Source organism: Podarcis bocagei (genome assembly GCF_964188305.1).
Source record: "Podarcis bocagei genome assembly, chromosome: 4".
NCBI classification, from domain to species: domain Eukaryota; kingdom Metazoa; phylum Chordata; class Lepidosauria; order Squamata; family Lacertidae; genus Podarcis; species Podarcis bocagei.
This window is the reverse complement of record NC_138128.1, coordinates 76,722,968-76,744,496: the sequence shown is the minus strand read 5'-3', so window position 1 is coordinate 76,744,496 and position 21,529 is coordinate 76,722,968. Positions and strand designations below refer to the sequence as shown.

Below are 21,529 nucleotides of genomic sequence, written 5' to 3'. Positions count from 1 at the left end.
TCGAGTGCGAGCGCGCCCTCGGATTTTTCCGGTAACACTTGACTTTATAGAATCATAGAATCGTAGAGTCGGAAGGGACCCGATGGTCATCTAGTCCAACCCCCTGTGGTGATGATGATGATGATACATTTTATTTATACCCCGCCCTCCCCAGCCAGAGCTGGGCTCAGGGCGGCTAACACCGGTAAAATTACAATAGAAACATAATGGGGGGAGGGACCAATTTAAAATACAAGTTAAAATGCAATTTGAAAAGCAGGCTCATTTTAAAAGTAGCCCACAAATCAAAACTGTAAGGGGAGGGAAGACATAAGGGTCCCACTGAGTCCAAACCAAAGGCCAGGTGGAACAGCTCTGTCTTGCATGCCCTGAGGAAAGATGCAGGACCACGCAGCTGTCCCGTGCGGGGATCGAACCTGCAACCTTGACATCCCTATTTCCATAGGGTTCGGGTTTCCGAGTGGCTAGGGAAACCAAGCTGGATGGGGAGGGGAAGCCACAAACATGAGTCTGACCAAACTGCGAGAAGCAGTGGAAGACAGGAGTGCCTGGCGTGCTCTGGTCCAGGGGGTCACGAAGAGTCAGATACGACTAAATGACTAAACAACAACAACAACAATAATAATAATAATGTATGAAGTTACATTGAAAGACCTACATTGGCTCCCTGTACGTTTCTGAGCACAATTCAAAGTGTTGGTGTTGACCTTTAAAGCCCTAAACGGCCTCGGCCCAGTAGACCTGAAGGAGCGTCTCCACCCCCATCATTCTGCCTGGACACTGAGGTCCAGCACCGAGGGTCTTCTAGCGGTTCCCTCCCTGCAAGAAGTGAGGTTACAGGGAAGCAGGCAGAGGGCCTTCTCAGTAGTGGCACCTGCCCTGTGGAATGCCCTCCCACCAGATGTCAAAGAGAAGAACAACTACCAGACTTTTAGAAGACATCCGAAGGCAGCCCTGTTTAGGGAAGCTTTTAATGTTTGACGTATTAATATTTTTTTGGAAGCCGCCCAGAGTGGCTGGGGAAGCCCAGCCAGATGGGCAGGGTATAAATAATTTATTTTTATTTTTATTAGACACCCCCCAAGCCAAGGAGATAAGTAACTCTACAACTTCAGAAGTCATCTGAAGGGAAGTTTTTTTAAATGTTTCATGTTTTATTATATTTTTATCCAAAGGTGACTGGGGCAGCCCAGTCAGATGGGAAGGGTATAAATAATAAAATTATTACTATTATTATTATTATTATTATTATGGAATAGGGCGTCTCAATTTTCTTTGATGATATTCCGATTAATGCTTTTTATAGGATATTGGACACGGTGCGAGTTTATGGCTGCCAAGTATTGGCCTGAAAGGAAGCGCAGCCGGCGTCAGGGAACTGCTGGAGGATGGAGCTTGCAAGTGTTAGAATGCAAAACACGGACAGGTTCAGGCACGCAAGAAGGTGGGGGAAAGGGGAGCCCGGATGGCTCAGTTTAAGAGCACGGCGCTGATAAGGCCAAGGTTGCAGGTTCGATCCCTTGTAGGGGGGCAGCGGCGTATTACTGCATTGCAGCGGGTGGGACTAGATGACCCTCGGCTCCCTTCCAGCTCGACAGATTCTATGAAAGCGCATGGAGCGCGGAAGTTGCATTGCAAGTAGTACGCAGGGGGGGGTGCAAGGGTTGCAGAGAGAGAGGGGGAGGGAGGGGGAACTGGCCCTCCGCTGGACAACTGACCCGGCCGGGCTCTGTTTCCCAGGGAAGCAGGAAGTTGCAATCCAAAGTTGCAGAAGCGCCCTGCTCCTTCTTCCGCGGAGGGAAACGCTCCTGCGGAGGCGAGAGGCAGCGAGGAGGCGACGAGGTGAGGCTTTTGTGAGGTAGGGAGAGGAAAGACGGGGGAGGGAACCCAAGGAGGATTTGCACGAGAGGGAATGAAGGGGAAACGCGCCTCCCACGCGGAGCACTTTTCCCCAGGAAATGCACGGGGTGGGGTCTGGCTGATCCGTGCTGCGCGCTCGCGTCGTGCGGCCCAAAGTGCTGCAGGATCGCCAATGCAAGACCCCCTTTTAAAACCTCCCCCAGCTCTGGAAAAAAAGGGGGAAGGGGGTGGCGTCGGCATTGGGATGCGGAGGCTGCCCGTGCCCGGCGTCGGTGGCGGCGTCAGCGCTGCTGCAGCGGCTGCTCCTCCTGCGAGCAGTGAGTGGAGCGCAGCCGCCGCGGCGGCGGGGGGCGCAAAGCTGGCGGTGGCGGGGAGCCCGGCCGAGGAAGGAACTTGTCCCTTCCCTCTGGACTCGCGCCCCCCGCAGATGTTGCGCCCGGTGCGGCTGGCACCCCTGGCACCCCCCACGCTACGCCACTGCATCTGAACATGTCTCATGGTGAATAAGAATTACTAGAATTCCACTACAGGGAAATTTATTGAATTTGATTTCTTATGCTATGAACTAGACTATGCCCAAAAGCACACATGACTCATACCAGCCCTGCAAATCACATCTGAAACCCTCCCTTCTGCCTACTACAACCATGCTTGAACTTCTCCCACTCTTGATTCTAGAGAAATGACAGTGATGCACCACTCAGTTCCTGGGAAGCGCAAAGTACCAGGAAAGGATTTTTTTGCTGCGATCTCAACTAGCACTTTAAGGACCAACAGTCGCAACTGCAACTGCATCGACACACCCTTTGTCCTGAGAAGTGAAGGTAGTCGCTGCCTCTTGCAGCCTTAATGGTGCCTGTGTGATGTGGAGCTACATCAATCTTTCCCAGGTACAGAAAGGGTACTGTGGCATTCTTTCTGCCTCAAGGAGGCAGCTGGATGAGAAGTGCAATACCTAAGGGTGTTTATTGCATCTCTAATTGAGGAAGAATAGCTCCAATCCCAGCCATTCTGGGGACTCTGTTCTCTCCTTGCTATTGAGGTCCATGAGCAAGATGCCACTTGCATGAAGCTCTCTGTAGGCCTGTGGAGACTGCTATTTATCAGGCAGAGATCCCAGCACATATGCACCCCATACCTAGTGCCTCACCACAGGGAAGGGGTCACATCTGATTCAAACCGTGTTGCAAGGGTTTCTTCTTTTCTCTCCCTGCACCCCAAATGCTGCATCCAAATCCCACATTTTTTCCCAAGAATCGGTCCGAGGGGTCACAGAGATCCCAATGGTTAAATAAAGATGTCACAGTCTAGATCAGATGCTCCTCTCCCTATTACAAAAGGGTTCGAGGTGGCAGATTCAAGCTTGATACTCCTTACCACTTGAGCTCTCCCCACAGTAACGTCTGAGGACCAAGCTACACAGGCAGATCTGTGCCTTTAAATGCAAGTCTGCCCCATCATCTGTGCCCCAGAAGTCCATAGAGCTTCAGGGATTGCAATGAGAGCACCAGCGCCTCCCCTTTGCTTAGATTGTGCCACTGTAACACCACCCCAGATCGTTCCTTAATTATATAATGGGACTAGCTACTTCCAAAGATCTAAATGTTTATAAATCTTAGGGAAGCTATTGCTTTTTTCAAGATGGTGTACATGTCAAATGGCCAAAGAAGAAGAATGGGAGCCAATTATTTTGCTCCCATTCAGCCATGTTTTGAGATTCTGAAAATACATCAAGAAGGAACGGTGATTTCCTCCCTACAAATTTTGTACAGTTTCTGCATGAGGAGCTGCCCCTCCCCTGATAGGAAGATACAATGGTTTGACAATGTGGATAAAAATTCAATTTAATTAACTTCAGAGGATAAACTCTGTGGCTAAGAGCTGTCTTGCAAGTTCAGTCACAGTCACAAATGCTTTAGAACTGCATTTGCTAAATCAAGGCATCCTCTATGGACATATTTCATGGAGCTTCACTGTGCTAGTGTGGCTTGCTAATCAAATAAAGATGTAGGAATTTGGAATGCTTTGCACATTACTAATCTGTAGTTCAAGGCATGGAATAAAAAGCAAATATCAATAAGCTCAGCATATTCCTGAGAGTCTTAAAATTGAGAAGATTGCTTAATTGGCACTCCCCTACTGCTAACAGAAATATGCCAATTAAAAGGATTCTGCTATACTCATTAAGGGATTAGAGAGCATTAATGTCATACTAACCCTCTGCTACATTATCTTTATTCTGTTCCTCTAAGAGTAGCTAAAAAATAAAACAGGTGATCCTGAAATTATAGCTCCTCCAAACTATATAATGTACTTTCTATGTTACACAACTTCACAATGCAATGAACTAATACATAGGTTAAAACCGTACCAGATCAGATTTCATTAAGACGTTAACACACAGTAAAATCTTGTAATCTAACATAATTCATACAATCCAGTCTAACTAAAAAGAAGCTGCCATTTTTGCATTCAAATTCAAACACTTGAAGAGGAAAACATTAGGATTTTAAACAGGCCAAGATATATATAGAAATTTTAAAACACCTTTCAAATTTATACACACCCTCGGTTTCAGTTTAAGCTTATTGTTCTGGGGAGGGGAAACCAATTTTATTTGAAAATGTGTGTTCATTTCCTCTACCTAGTTTCTGCTTGCAATGCAGAATCTCTTTTCCTGCAGATATGAATGTGTGTTGCTTTCTACAATTCAGACATAGATCACAGAATTGTAGGGTTGTTATCTAAATGTTATTATCTAAAATACTAAAGAAAGAAGTTTTTCTCCCATCCGTCAGTGAGGAGTGAATTCTGATGCTGTCATTTTAGAATACAACAGAAAACATTAACAGCCCAAACTGGCATTGGGGGTCTTCAAATGTCTAAGAACAGTGGACTTGACTCCTGTCTCAGCCCAGCACTTACGCGTACACAGCTACCTCATATTCAGGATTACTATTGCACAAACAAAACCAGGAAAATAAAGAGAATATATCTAAGAAATGTAAGTCTAAGAGATACTTCTTCACTGTGCTAATAAAGCAATAAAAGGTTGTTGTTGTTTTTTAAATGAAAGACTAGAAGATTCTGCATATGCTTAAATTACCAGGTAAGCCCAGCTACAGAACCTGGGAAATCCTGACTGACTAGAACTGTAGTACAGTGCCCTGGGGGAATGGGCAAGGGAATGAGTTTTATTACAGGTCGCTCCCACAGGGATTTCAAATCGCATCTGACACTGCACAATTCACCTGACTTTGGAAGCACTATGGGAAACGCCTTACAAACTCTAGCTGTGTGTCACTTGGGCAGGGGTGGGGTTAAAGCTAGAGGAAGGGGGCAAGAACAAAAGAGCTTCACAGGAGGTAAACAAGCAGGCCTACAGGTATTTTATTTTCTTTAAACTCTTTTGTAAGACCATTCATGAAGAGACATTCCTATTACTGTGAGGGGCTAGAGACTGGTCCCATAGACTTCTATGGGCAGAGGCCAACAGCATCTGTGGTTAATACTGACAACACAAGGAATAATTTTATTCTCCTCAAGTTAAGTGCCTGCTCAAAAACCTGTCGTAAATTTGAGATAGGATATTTGAAATGCAATCTGGGGGAAATGTATGGGTTGAGTTATACATATGTTTTGGGGGGGGGGGAGAACAGTTTAAGTCTATCAGAAGGTTCTCCGTCATTAAAAAAACAACCCTGCTGATTTGTATCTTTGTTGAGGAATCTCTTTACACACTGGTGATGTCAAGCAGAGCACAATTTGGGGACAGGATGGAAGGAGAGGTGTTTCCTTTGTTATAATCTCAATCACCTGGCTGTGTGTTGAAAATAAGTATGTTAACACTTCAGGAACTCTGGCGAAAGACAGACAGTGAACATGGCCAACACTTTGCCCCCGTAATTCGGAGAAAACCAAGCATCAGTCCTACACCTGCGAATGAAAACAGATTCTAGGCTCAAGCATCTCTTTGACCAACTTCTGCCTAGGAGCAGGAATGGGTTTGTCGCTATTATCAACCTTTGTACCTGAATTGGCAGGATTTTCACTGTCAGCGAAGGTACCTTTCTGCCAAGGAGTTGGTCTGCGGGGAGCTGCAATAGGTTGCTTGAAGTGAGGAACAGAAGACGAGATCGAATCAGGAGAACTGTTCTTATGAGGAGAATTATTCCAGATATTTTCCTTGCCCAATTGATCTGGCATTGTCTGTGCTCCTGTGGTATATGGCGGCTTATCAGATGGTGGAAGGGGTGCTCTTCTCTTCTTGCCCTTCCCTTCACTAGGGCTTATGGCCTCTTCTTTTGCTCCTGGAAGCAGGCTTTTCTGCACAAGCATGTGGTGAGAACCGTCAAACATGGCTGCCCATGAATGTGGCAAATGTTCTTTTTGGCCAATCGGCAGCTCCCCATTGACTTCCTCAACTTTTCGTTGCACTGTATCAGGGAACGCTTCATGTTTTACTGGGGAATCAATGCCTATCACATTTTAAAAGACAACATAAAATTCTTATTACATTGATACTTAGCTGCATTGTTGAGCCCAGTGTTTAAACCTTACCACGACGATATAAAAACATGCACACCTTTATGGAAAACAAGACCCTAAAATTGTCCTGGGCAGCAGAAAGTCCGGTACTTTTACACATCAACAAAACACACACCATAATATTATGAACGCAGCCAATTATGGCTTTACTGTCCACTGTACAGCAGGCTTCATTAGGTGGAATACTTTACCTTGTAACATCAGCAGCAGGAGGTTAAACTATTGTGGATCTTCATTAATTTTTACTGAATTCTTAGCACTGTCCAGGGAGCAAGGAAATTATATTGAATGCCAGTGCCTACCAAGAACCTCCTTTCATTTTGAAGAGTATAAATGTGGTTTATTACTCGTTTTCTTTAAAAACTACAATGCAACTTTCATGCTGTACCTCCATATTTGACTCTTGATTTACTTGTGGCCACTTAAAACACTGTTCAAATATTACTCCGCTTCTAGACTGTTTCAATGCACAGCACAGTAATCAATATAACCATTTTCACAGCCTCAAGGGCAGGGAGTCAACAAACTGTTGCTGGGCTTGGGAGCAAACCATTATTTTCTACTGCTAGTCAGCTGCAAAGTCAATTTTATTCATAACATGTCCTAGAAGAGTCAGGTAATTTTAGACTGATCAGAAAGATGGTTCCAATCCCCTTACCAATCCCCTTACCAGCAGAGGCAAATGGGGTGTTCTTATAATATAGCTGGAATAGAAGCACCCAGAAACAATAATACTACTTCACATGTATATAAGAACCCAAATGAGGGATCAGACAATGGGAGAGAATGCCTTGCCTACAACACCCCAGTGAGGATTCGAATGATAAGAAAGGAGATTCCAACTAAACATTAGGAAGAACTTTCTAGCATTAAGAGCTGTTCACCAGTGGAACAGTTTAACTTAGAAGGTGGTGGATCCTCCTTCACTGGAAGTTTTTAAACAGAGATTGGATGGCCATCTGTCTGGGATTCTTTACCTGTGATTTCTGCATTGAGGAGTTTGGACCAGACGGCCCTTGGGATCCCCTCCAACTCTACAACTCTGTGATTGTATGAGTGAAGGCGGACATGGAATTCAAACCAGGAACCCCCAATTTATTGCACATAATCTTAGCCACTCTGCTTCTCAGGTCTGTGCTTGGTCAGGATGGATCTTACCAGTTGAAACATTATACATAGTAAACTAGAGAACAAGAAATTTACCAAACTGCAGATATCATGCAAAATTATCAGTTACTGCCAAACAGTTATCCAGCCTAAGAACAACAGGACTTACTGTCAGTTAATTGTGCACAGGGTTGAACTGAGTGGGGCAGCCCTGTGTGCAGCCACAAAATCTGCTCCCGAGGTTTGGAGAACCCCGTGAGAACAGATTTTGGAAACATGTAGAGGGCTCAGGTGGGGGAATAAGGTTGGATTCCTCCTTCACTGGGGTGGGGGGTGGGGAATGAGAGTTATGCAAGAACAGAAATTGATTCAACCTCCACACAGATTATAAAACAGAGGCACAATAGGTTGTGTCCAGTGTTGCTTCAAATACCCTGCTATCTCCCACTTACTCATATCTTGGTAAACTGAAGTAGCCTCTTTCGTCAAGAACAATGGTGGTTTCCGTGGTGACATAATCTCAATTTTCATGAATTCTTCACAACAGTGTTTCCACTGGCCTAAAAGGAAATCAGAAAGCAATGAGAGGAAGTCAAAATACTCCACTTTTTGTAATTTTATCTGGTTAATAATGCCCCAAATCGGGAACTGTTTCATAAATGCTGCATTAACTCTTTCACAATTACTCCGGATTGCTAGCTGACAAAGATCTGGACGCTTCCAATAATGCCATAATCTCTCAAGCAAGTACTATACCTTTGCAGTGGCAAAGTAAGCTAGGATTTCTCAGGCTTCCAACATGGGAACAAGACAATCAATCCTCACAGCATGACCAAGTCCCAATCTTTACAATTTATACCTTAATACTGTTACTGTCAGATATTTCAGCTTGGCATAAATATTCATTTATTTTATTGCAAATCACTGTGATGGAAGGGGAAGAAGAGGCGCACTGAAACCTCAGTAGAAGGCTCTGCTCAGCAGTATAAACAGTTATGAGATGTATTTGGGGGAGGGAGGAACACATAGGAAACTTTTATACCACCCCGCTGAAACATTTCCCCAATAGATGGTTTCCCAATCGTCTTCTTTCCAAGCCTCCAGAATATCAAGGGAATAAAGCAATGAAGGATCAGATTATCAAAGTTAAAAGATTTCCTGCTCTTCCTCTGAAGAACATACTACCTAATGTGCTGGAGAACAGAGAGCTTTTTTATTTTATTCTACTTGCAAATGACAGGATTGTTATGCAATGTGAGTTCAAAATGTTCAGTGCATTCTTTGAACATACATAGGCACTCCTGTACAAAAGGAGACGGCGCTACTTACTGAAGTCATAGAAGTGCTGCCAGAAAGCTTCCATCCAGTTATAAAGGTCTTCCCGGCTTTCAACTGCAAAAATCTGAGTCACAGTTTCACCAGCCTCAGGGTTGATAACAGAAAAGTTATTGGAGTTTATCGGGGTATCTTTATCCACAGCACGAATTCTGGTTTCCTAAATGTTATATAAATACAGAGTGAAACTATAATGTTCTCTCTCTCTCTCTCTCTCTCTCTCTCTCTCTCTCTCTCTCACACACACACACACACACACACACACACTACAACTTTAATCAAATAGAAAAATCATAGGTTACTTGACAGTTGTCAGCTAGGTACTATTTAGTTCCATGACTGCAATTTTCAAGGTGATGTTATATGGAAATTAATTCTGCTTAAAGAAGAACTCATATTAAAAAGGTATGCATTAAAGTAAGCATATTTAGAACATATTTCATAATGGGCAGGAGGAGACATCATTTGGATGGTTCTAAACGGGATTGCTTTTTAGATTGCTGAGATTCAGAAAATTGAGGCATATTTCATATCAGTTAAATTAAGAGAGTAAGAGAAATCATTCGGTATCAATTAAAGTGATATCTGTTGCTGACCTGATTGAATTATCATATGGACAAACTTTCCCCAAGTAACATGTACAATGTTCCCATCTACTCACTGGCATATCCTTGAACTACTCTGTCTTCATGTCTTGTACTTGTTAAGAACACCAATACCAGTTTCACCTCCTGAACTGGCTTCAGCACTATTTTAAACATATATTGCAGCAACAATGGAGAAACTGGAGCTCTTTAAACTGCCCAGTACACCTACAGTCTAACTGCATTGTTGCAACCAAATTTTCTGTGATTTCCAAAAGTAAGTCTGTCAACCAAGAGATTTTGAGATGTCAATTAGAGCTCCTCTTCCCCCCTTCTTTGCAATCAGTTACATTTTGCAATGACCGATTTATTCAAGAGAAACTGACCAAATTCAAAGAGGTACATAAACTGAGTAGTATCCAGAGATGCATTGGGGGGGGGGGGAGTCCATTTGCACAGTTAAGTTTACTGCTTTATCCATTTCTTCCGCAGCTCATTCCATCACCTGAAAAGCCACTCTTGAGGATGTGAGTGGAGCAGGGGCAGCTCCGTTTGCACTCTGGATTTCAGTCATTGTTTAGAGCAGGAGTGGCTAACCTCTAGCCCTCCAGATGCTGCTGAACTACAATTCCTATCATCCCCAACCATTGCCCATACTGGAGTCTGACAACACTTGGAGGGTCACAGATTGTTTAAAGCTATAAAACATTTTCCCACAGAAGTTACCCTGCTTGCCTGGACACATTTTCCATTACCCGCTCCTTTACAACTGGAACACCATGCTCTTTACAATGTACTACAAGAACTGTTTGCTCCCACTTGGACCTGCCCAGGTGTTCTCCAAGGGTTCCATTGTGAGTTCCCCTACTGTCAGAGGCAAGGCAGGTGGGGCCTTTCAGTGATTCGCCTCCATCTTCAGAGTGCCTCTCTTGGCATATTGCCTGGCAGTTCCTATTGCTCTTTCAGTGCCAGGTAAAATATCTTTTTATGTATGCAGGCTTTTTAGATGTTGTTTGAACTAGCAGCTTTTACTTGTACTTGGCTCTGGTTTTGCTATTTAACCATTAGTTAGTGTATTTCTGGTTACAATATTTTTAATCTTTGATCTGTGAGCTGCTCTGGGAATAGCTGTGTGGTGGCACAGATGAAGGCTAAAATAGAATTACCTGAATTAAAAAAAACAACCCACCACCCTAGTCATGCAGGTGAGAGCTGATAATATGGACCCCAACCCTGGAGTCTGCATTGATTTTGTGGTTTGGGCCAACATGATCAGACCTTGCCCACGCAGCTGGGCCATTTAAACATTACCCAAGATTCTCACAGGAAAGGCAGTGCTCTTATGCAGCCAGTGTGACCTTCACATTCAGTTAAGAACACACCTTTAAAAGACAACTCCTGCAGCCAAGCTGGTGCCAAATATATTGCTCTACTTTCCTTTGGACCACATCAGTAAAGGTGAGGGGTGGGTCTTGTCATCTGGGCAGGCCAGGACCTCCAAGCACTGCTCAGGCTTACACCCCAGGGAGTTCACTTCAGTGCTGCTAATGCACGGTTGGACTTTACCCCCAGGGGCACACTCCATTGTCTCTTGAGACGCACGAATGCCAACAACAGTTATTCTGATTAAGTGATGCATGCTTTGAGACCTATTTAAAATTAGGTTGCAATTCCACAAATAGTTTCACGTGCCCAATACCCCATTGATCGCAATCGAATTTACCACATTGAATTGAACAAGACTGCAACCTAATTATCTCAGCCACATACAATTTTTTTTTGGCAATTCATGTCATCCAACTATCTCACCATTGCAAAACAAAAATAAACCTTCTTCACAAGAAGACAGACGTTAAACCCATCTCTTTATAAAAGCCAAGAAACCTACTACTGTAGTTATATAGACAGGAGGACTTCTCTGTTCTTATTTAATCCCATTTCACTTCAAACACACATCTACACATCCCCTTTTCTGTGGAATGTCTGTCAGTTCACACCAGTAAAGATTAAATATGTAACTAGGAAAAGTAAGTCGCATATATTGTCATGGGGGTAGGGGTGCGGAATTCCAGGGCTGACAAGTCTTTGAAAAATCTGCAAAATATTATTGATGGGGTACATTTTAAAAAATACCGGAGGAGCTGTTTGAAATACAAACACAGCTGTTTGTAGCATATCTGATGAATTTGCTCATTTAAATTTTTCATTCTAAAAATAGGAGATTAAGTAATTCATCCATAAATGCTGTGTCCTATTAATGCAGGTAACCATAGATACCAGTATAAAATTAAGTCAAATAGATTTACATTTGACAGGTTAGAACTTGAAGCAACCCAGTGACATAAGTTCATTTAGTGTTTGCTATGTATCTTATACCGCAAATGCATTTATAAAACAAAAGTGATTCTCAAGTAAGAGACATTTTATACTACATTTGATTATTTAAGTGATGGAAGATGCTAACTTCAGCAGTAATAGGTCGGTATGTTTCTGAAGCGGTAATACATTATGCAACAGATGGGATGTATCCAAGGAACTGCATATTAAGCATGCTATTTAAAGTGCCCACAAGCTCTCTCCAGCATAACATGCAGGTCTAAATGTACTGTCAGTCCTTTGACACAGTACTGTCCCCACTTTTGACTAAGAAATAGTGAATACACTTGTCTCCCAGAGACTAAACAAACAGCTTAAGGTGTGGCAGTGTATGCTAAGTCTTTCAATTAAGTGGAGACTGAGGTTGCAATCCTAAACTCACTGACTGGGGAGTAAGCCCCATTGAACAAAGTGGACTTGCTTCTGAAGAAATGTGAATAGATTTGATCAACCAGTACTCTGCAAAATTTATGGAAGTCAATAACTTGTTAGCTCCTTGGATTAAACATCTTGAAAGATGTTGCTCAATCTATAGTTTAGTTATCTGTCCTCACATGGTTCACTCAGGCAGGATATTCTAGCACAGAGGTTTCCAATTATACCACCTCAGTACTGGAAAGTTGCTGTGTTCAGGTCCTACCATTCACACTTACCTAGCAATAGTATGGGTGCTGCTTCCCTGAAACCTCTTCCTATAGCACTTTAGGACAGGCTGAATATAGAAACTACACGAGTGAACCAACTGCACAGTTCTTTCCCACAATCAGTGAAGGAAGGAAGCATGTAGTCTGCCCCATTCCTATCTAAATCATCTCTCCTAGATACACATGAATAGATATGTATGATGCCTTCCAGTATCCTGTTGGTTACTGGTGTATGAGAGAAAGAAAAAGAATAAGAAAGAAAGAACTGAGCCAAAAACTAGGTTTTAAATTCTGTACTTAAGCATATGTGACATGGAGACAATAGAGAATCTTCCTCATTTGTCTTTTGCATATACTTTTATCAGTGGTTCCCAACCTTTTTTTGGCCATGCCCCACCTAAGCATCTCCAAAATCCTGACACACACCCCCCCCGGTGATATATAACTCTTATTATTCCAAAAGTGAACTCCTGTTCACGTGGAGGAAGCCTAAAAGGCCATTTAATGTTAATAACTCATTCTCAAATTGTTGCCCTTAAAAATAAAATTGCCCCCCCCCCCGTGGGGCATGTTCCCTACATTGGGAACCATGGATTTATATAAAATATTTGGAGCCTTTATGACAGGGGGCAGCCTCCCCATGGATCAAAAAAGCAAAACTTGTATATGGCTGTACTATCAACGACCTAACAAGCATCTTTGCATTAGTAGCAGAAAAAACACAAAACGAACTGTCAAAAAGAGCTGCAGTTATTGGTAACTGAGGTTCCAATTAGAGACTCAGAAACTGTGCCCCTGAAGCTTTCATGCAATGCTACCCTTAGCTCCCACACCTGGTATGGAAGGAACTCCATCACCTGAGACACAAATAGCATTTCCAGTTCAGCTTAACAACATACAAAAGGAGCACTGTAACTTAGCTTGAGTAGCAGATGTTATATTTTACCTTGTTGACAGAAACTGTCAAAGTCGGCTCCACTTTAGCTTCTATTTCTTCTGGTGTACAATAACAAAGGAGTTTGCCACCTCTCAGTACACAGTATAGTTTCCTCCATCCAGTCACATTCCCTATCTTTTGCTGTAAGAAAGCAAACACGTTTAGCATAAGTTTTACTTCCCAACGAACTATATTTTTGGGGGGGAATAATGAATGGTACACAATATGCATTAAGAAGAGACCTCTCAGCTGCTCAGATTGCGGAGTTGTCCGTATAATAATTTGAGAAGAAAATTTCACACAAGGGCTAAAGCAAATATCACTAAAGACTTACCTGGTCATCTCGTGATATTTTGTAATGATCTCAACAGTATCAATTATGCAAATAACTGTTTAGATGCAAATCTACCACTGTTAATGACATGATTTAGCTTTCTCTGGACTCAGCTAGAGTGGTAACAAAAAAGTGATTTATATGCATTGTATATGCAATATAACATTGTGCCACCTGATGGCGAAGTGGAGTCCTGTTTTTCTCTACCTGTTTTCCCTGTTTAAATTTACAACGCTTTAAACTGAAACACTTCTTTGATGTGTCTAGATGCAGCTTCTTTCTATAAATAAATTATATATACACATTTCCATTTTATGTTATTTATCAATCAATCCAGTCTGCTCTTATGCATTGTGTATCTAAGTTCCAACATCCATTCACAAGGCATTTTAACAGCTGGAGATTACTCATTAGCTTATGTCTTAATAATTTAGGTAAAATAGCTTGTTTAAAAAAACTAGGCAACTAGGAATTTTCACAGACAATACTGAATGGCAATAAAGATGCAACAACTTTTATTCCATTAAGAGATCTTCAGAATTGAGAAGCAGTAATATCCCCCCTAAACAAAGTTAGTATAAAAACATGAGAGAGGGAAGCAAACACAAATGTTACTTGTGGCAACAAGAAGTCGTAAAAGGAACAGACACTTCTGTAAATAAGCCCATGAAACATCCATTAATTGGACATATTTAAGATTCCCAAATGATTAAATGCCCTTGCCTACCCAATAATGTTGGGCAGCAAATTGATTCTGGGTAGAATAGGCCGCTGTTTTTATAGTCACAGATATTCCTTCCTCAATTTGCCAGTCACATTTCTGCTCTATTCACTAGAGCTCTGATTATTAAGATCAGAGAATAATCTATCTTCCCCAGTCTCCATGGGCTCCCAAGATTCTTTGCAAAATAAATAAATAAATAAATAAATAAATAAATAAATAAATAAATAAATAAATAAAAAAGATGACGATGATAATACACTCCACTGTGCAGGGGGTGAGTACAGCTGCTTCTGGGGCTAACTATATTTTTATGCATTACCTATAGGAAGGGTAATTCCATAGTGACCACTGTAACGATTGTAAGCTTCTTTACATAGTATTTTGCGTTTTAGTCAATATTATTTAACTCTTGTTAACATTAAACTATTTGTTAGTTAAGTGCCTTGATCTTCCCTACAAAAGTACTGTAATCAAGGTGCATGTTTAAATGCTTTTTTGTTATTGCATTTCAAAACATGTAACAGTTTTGCAACCTCAAGAATTTATCTGTAACTCGGGTAAATGTTTTCTTTAAAAGTATGTATTAAAACATTTTCCCATCTACAGTGATACACATAAAGAGCTAACATTTTATGTGCAAGTGTCAAACTTATGGTGATGTTTATTGGAAACTGTGAAGAATAGGGAAATGACCTGTGTCCCACATAACATAGCACATGTTGCATGTAACAATTCATTGATATACACACAAACATAAATTCCTCCAAAGTAAGACCCTGTGCATCAAGTCCACGTGGGAAGATGTATTATTCAAGGTAATGTACACTTAGCAATGGCAACACCCTAATGATTTGTTTCTTTTCAACCCAGTGTTTATCATTGTAGTTATCATGTCACAGAAGTCCCCATTTTTTTAAAAAAAAGAGGATTTCACATTAATGAATATAATACTGCATCACCTGGCTAACAAATTTTCCTTTAAATCTTCCAGTCTCAACCTCAACAATGACACAATTGCCAACTGACACCAGTAAGTCAGGGGCCATTTTTGCTTCTGCATTTTATTTCAGCATAATCATTTTCCTATAGGGATATTATTGCCCATGCTTGTGGTGTTTATTTTAAATCATGCTAAAATTCATTTACATTTTGTGTTCAAGGCTGCCTTCAACATTTTACAGGGTTGTACTGTTCCCTAGGGCGATGCAAGAGACCTTTAGCTCTTGAGGTGAATTTTTGTATCTGTGCATGTTCTAACCAATATTTTATGGCGGGGGGAATGCAGCTTCAACTTAAAAGACTGATACAATGCATTACAAGTTTGCCTAGCTAAAACTGAACATTACATTTCAATTTTTAACCTTGTGTATGTTTACATCAACCGTGTGTGTGTGTGTATAAAATAAAAATACAATTTACCTGTTGACTAAGAAATCCAGTCATCATATCCTTGGTCATGCAGTATGGTTGGGCAATTAGACGACAACACAGGCTGCCATACAATGGAAGCCAAAAAGAAGATTCCTCTAAAAAGAAAGTCATGACCATTGCATATTGTTAGATTAGTCATTACACAATAGGAATTATTTTTTTACCAATAGTTGATTACAAGACATGGAACAAAGACTGGAGCCTGCATTTGAATTCATTACACTACAGGATGAGATCTCCATCGCACAGGACTAGAGAGAACTAAAGAACAGTAGACCGCTTTGGACAACAAAGATTTCTTTGCCAAAAACAGCAAAGAGAAGGTCACTTGCCTAGTGCATCCAACAACATGACAAAAACAGCACAGCTGAATCCACCCTCAGTTTATACTCTTGTTTCTTCAACATGATCTTAAGTGATCATCACCTCATCATACATTTCATTTACCAAACAAATTCTCATTCCTTCCACTTCCTCATACAAAAGTCAGCTCGAGAGAGTTGCTGGTCAGCTGCTGAATGTAGAAGCTGCTGAATGTAGAAGCTGACTTAGGCATCCAAAATAAAAAACAGAAGGAAAAAAGGAAGAATTTTGTGGCTTAATAAGTGTGTTAGATTGCAAGGGCACTGTTCTGCTGTACAGGAATCCAGAGTAATTTGTTATGCATGTCCACAATTGTTCTAAGACTGTGAACCAGAACTCACATGGGTTATATTTTCAGTGGCACTTTCATCCAGTATACATGACTAGAAATGCCAATATATTTTTTTAAAAACACACACCATGTAAACAGGTTTCATCTACTGCAGGAGAATTATATACATAAAAACACGGGGGGGGGGTGGCATGGGCATTTATCTCACCTTTCCTAGTAGCATCTGTCTGCCCCATATAAATGCTGCTTTTACAACTCGTTCCAGGTTCTGGACCTCCTACTCACTTGCCTCCAACTGCAACACTGTCTACTTAGCAAAGTGGGACTTAGTTTTGAGTGAATGTGCATTGGACAGAGATTTGGGGAAATTACAAGCCGTAGTTCGGGAGGCAGGAGGGACTATCCATCAAAAGTGCAAATTCTTTCCTTCCAAATGCTGTTAAGATAGCAGGGAGAAAAGCTATCTTCATACAGTTTGTAAGGTTTGGCAGAACATGAGGCAAGGAAAACAATCACTACATTTGAGTACTTTGAAATCAAGTTGGAATATTCTACTCATACATCATTTATCTTGTTGACTCTGAACTTACCATCTCCCACGGCAGTAAGGTTGTGGGTCCTGAAATTGTTGTTGACACTCTCCAATCCCAAAGATGTATGTGCCAGCAAATTGTATTTTGCACCCCTGGCAAAGATAGGTTTATTTCAGTATTGTGCACAAAACATCGAAGTTCAGTTAATTCAAAAGCAGCTGTATTTTTGATCTTTGCTCCATATTATATTTAAAGTACATTTTGGAAACTGTGCTCACTAGACTTGGGTGCATACATGTAGTAACATTGCTCCATTGTGTGAACTGGGTGCCCCCTTTCTGGAATGGAGTTTGGTTTCTTTAACTTCTGAAGGGCCCTAGGCCCACCACTATTTCAATTAGAAATGTATTTCTTACAGCTATAAACACTGATTGCCTTACAAGAAACCTGTTTTTTCCTTTCACTTTGGCTGCTGTTTGAGCCCATTATACACTCCAGCTCTCCCTATATGCTGCTGCAAGGTTATAGGTTTCATCCTACTTTGCTCTGAAGGGAATTCCCCTTTTAGGAACACACTAGACATGGCTTTCAGCACATATATTTGTGTGGCATATCTGTTTTTTGATTAATAAATAGCTGGCTTGTCCGGGGATGGGGGGCAGAGATGGGGGGCAATCAAGGCTGGAACTGTGGTGTAGGGTGGGAATCAAGGGGCCTCACACCTTCTGGTTCATTGAGAGAAAAGCTCCTGGTTACACCCAAAGGAGTTCAGACCTTCCAAGTATCTCTATTTTCCAGGAACATCCCTGATTTAGAGACGCCGTCCAGGTTTCTGATTTAATCCCAGAATGTCCAACTTTTCCTTAGGATGTCCCTATTTTCACTGGAGAAATGTTAGAGGATATGGAGTTATCCAACCCCCAAGCCGTCTGAAGGCAATCCTGTATAGGGAAGTTTTTATGTTTAATTATGGCTTTATCTATGTTGGAAGCTGCCCAGAGCGGCTGGAGTAACCCAGTAAGATGTGTGGGGTATAAACAATAAAATTATCATTATGGAATGGGATGTCCTTGTTTTCATTGGAGAAATGTTGAAGGGTATGGGAGTTTTCCTTCCATTGTAAATACTGGGCATGGAAAAAATTCTGACCAGGACTGCAGCAGGACAAGTGTTAAAGCCCTCGTCCCATGAGACAGTCACACTCTCACACACTATTTGTCAAACAAAAAATAATTACACAACACAAACCTATTTAATAAAATAGTTTGGCCCTTGGCACCTATACATACTCCACAAATATCAGGTGGCAGCCATAGCTTATGTACAGCTTTTGGAGGTAGCTGCAGATAACAATATTATTTTTAAATAATAATAGTTAGTTAATTGACGTGTACCCCACCCTTCGTCCCAAAGGAGCCCAGGGTGGCAATCACCTTTCTATCATTGTCTAATTTTAGATAATTATATTTGCTAACCCAATGAACATTTAAATTTCATTGCCTCCTCTCATTTGATATCCATACAAAGAGGCTGCTTTAAGTTTTAAAGTGCTTTGTGGTTTGTCTTAGCAACAGTATAATTTGGGTAACAGCTGAAAAAGCTCCACTTCCTCTGAACAGCTCAGTAATCTGTTTTTGAACCTCTAAGGTCTCCCCCTCCCACCCCAAGAGTTGTTGTCATAGGATAATGATTACATTTGTTTCACTCATTACACAGGATAAATACCATTGCAGTACAATTTCCATTAGCACATCAAGGGGAAAAATCTTTGAACAGCTGAAAACAAGGTGCTGGTTATAAATGGATTCCAACCAAAAGATTCTCAATCACTAGGCAAACACATAAAAGCCATCTGTAATTGAACATTTTTGTTCCATTTTAAATAGCTGAGTTTCTTATTACAGATGAAAATCTTTTTGTGCTGAATGTTCAAGTTAGAGATCCTTACTATTTATATAGTACAAGGTTTGCCAAAGAAAACAGACTACTTCACTATTGAAATATGTTTCATAGTAACATTTTCCATCTAAAACATGAGATTCTCTCTTTTTTTGGCTAACTTCATTGTCTCATTTCCAAAATTGTTATCAGTTGCCAATTTCTTCATCTTTCAAATTTTTATCAGTTTTCAAATTGAACAGGCTAATTAGCACTGCTAGCAATGTTTTGCCTAAATGTTTGAATTAGATTATTGCCTTAAATGGAAGTATCTTTGCAGAAACTAGCCAACCACACTTGCTTGCATTAGAATATTTTGTACTTCCAAAGCTCTTTCTACAAGATGTTTTCAAAGTGTTTCGCTATCTATACATTAAAACTTATGATTTTTTTCCTGGCTCTGTCTTCAGTAGAATGGCAGCCTGTTCTTATCAGCACATTTGATACAAAACCTCAACCAGACTTACTAACAATACCATCTGCAGCATATATGTAAGTTGCTCAGTTATTCCTGCTACAAAAAAGTGTGTTCCAGAATATTCCTTTAATGTGATACATCCAAGCCTTGTCAGCTGATTCATTTGACCCACTTTTCCTAAATTTGAAAGCATTTTGCATATCATTGATGCTACTCATACAAATGCTTTCATTCATTAGGTCATAAAAAAAATCATATATCATTATCTGATGCTGCGATTGCAACTATTTATTGTTATTGACATCCCTTTGTCTTGAGAGACAATGGCGTGCACCTCTGGGGGTGAAGTCAAATAAGTGCGATAGCAGCACCGAAGTGAGATTCCACAGTACATGTCTGGACAGTGTGTATGGGGGTCCTGGGCTGCCCAGATGACAAGCCCCTACTCTTGGTCTTGCTGATGTGGTCCAAAGGAAAGCAGGGCAATGCATTTGGCACCAGCTTGGCTGCAGGAGTTGCTGGAAGGAGGTGTATAAGGTGCTATCCAACTGTCTTAGAGACTCCATTCTGGATTTGTGTAGGATTCAGTCCTTAGCCTTTTCTTCTAAAAGTATCCCTCAAAGCAGTGGAGGTTTAGGATCAGAGGTTTCCTTCTCCTAGATGGACTACCTTCCCAGGTTGCTGAGCCCCATCTGCCCCTCACTTCCCTCTACAGCATTTGCAGAAACTGCCTTTTTGACTGTTGGACCCCCTATTGGTCTCATCCACTCAATCTGCTAAAGCCATGCAGAGGTAGTCCCTAACTCACTGAAGGCTTGAGAACTCACTATATTATACAACTATACCAGACATATAAACGTGTATAAGAATAGAGTGGCAGGATGTACCACAGAAACACCACACAATGATACAATGAACATATCAGGATAATAGATGTCTACTAAAAGGCATAACTTTAGTTTATCCTGGTGTAGGAAACACAGGAAGCTTCCTTATACCAAGTCAGAAAATGGGTCCCTCTAATTCAGTGTTGTCTACACTGAGTGGCAGTAGCTCTCCAGGGTTTCATAGCTACCTGCCCTACCTGGAGCTGTCAGAGATTGAACCTGGGACCTTCTGCATGCAAAGGAGACACTATTACTCCACTCCTGATGTAGTAATATTAGCATGAGTATCTGGAATGTCTGAGACTCCCCTGCACTTCCCTTTTGCTGCTCTTAGCCTCCTCTGGTGGAGATACAGGGGAACCAGCTGTGAACTATCTAGCCTGGTGAAGAGACCCCGTGTTCTGATTTATATTTAAGCCAGGCTGCTGTGAACCTTGAAGTGCTGCAATACCAGCACTTAAAGTGAAGATTAGCTGTTCTTTTTTGCCCCTTAATATACGTAAAGACCAAAATCAAAGTCTTTGTAACTGTGCTTGTTGACATTTGTCTTATTTGAACTTGATGATGTGCTTGGTAACAAACTATCCCCCCCATGTTACATGTAATTGTAAACTGATTTGGGCACAGCTTATGATGGAAAAGCAGTGTATAAATAATCAAAATTATTCCATGACAATATTTTTGGTCTCATTAGTCCCTCCTCTTCCATCCTTTGGAGGAGGGAACCATAGATTAGTGGCAAAGCACAGGTTTTGAATGCAGAAGCTCCTAGGTTCAGTCCCTGGTATTCCCACTTAAAAGGATCAGGTACTGTAGTAGGTAATGTGAAACACTTTCTTTCCAAAGGTCCGAGAGAGCTGCTGCCAGCCAAGAAGAGACAAGATTGGACTAGATGGTCAGATAATTTGACCTGGCATAAGGTATTTGTATGTTTCCCTATTCATTCACCCCTCTCAGCCCAACATTCTGATTGAGGTGAGAAAGCAGCTCTGATAAACTGGCACGAATCAATCCCTTACTCACATCCCAGACAAATATAGGGAAAACGTGTCTTGGCTAATGGAAACAGGCATCCTGTGGACAAACTGGCAGCCCCTGGCACTTTCCTCTTTTCTAATTCGGGAAGGTGGCTGCAGCTACAGAGCTGCACATACCACTCCCCCCAGGCTAGAAGAAAGATCAGACCAAACAATTGCAAAGATCTGATTGAACAATTGC

The 21,529-nt window shown here is 41.4% G+C and overlaps 1 protein-coding gene across 8 annotated transcripts in view; it reads right to left on the bottom strand.

Annotated features, from left to right (window-relative positions):
• RTKN2 (rhotekin 2) overlaps positions 1–21,529 on the bottom strand; it is a 74,022-nt gene that overhangs the window by 41,653 nt on the left and 10,840 nt on the right. For 6 of the 8 annotated variants that reach the window (XR_014007212.1, XR_014007213.1, XR_014007214.1 and 3 more), the window contains exons 7-12: positions 17,126–17,220; positions 15,869–15,975; positions 13,401–13,532; positions 8,845–9,010; positions 7,968–8,075; positions 5,928–6,338 (exon numbers count right to left, since the gene is read on the bottom strand). Coding sequence is in view for 3 of the 8 variants with exons in the window: in XM_081190917.1 (XP_081047043.1) it covers positions 5,928–6,338; positions 7,968–8,075; positions 8,845–9,010; positions 13,401–13,532; positions 15,869–15,975; positions 17,126–17,220 (1,019 nt within the window). In the remaining 5 variants the exon portion in view is untranslated. Of the gene's footprint in view, positions 1–2,346; positions 6,339–7,967; positions 8,076–8,844; positions 9,011–13,400; positions 13,533–15,868; positions 15,976–17,125; positions 17,221–21,529 lie in introns of those variants that run through there. The other 2 variants (XM_081190915.1, XM_081190916.1) reach the window with 1 other exon arrangement.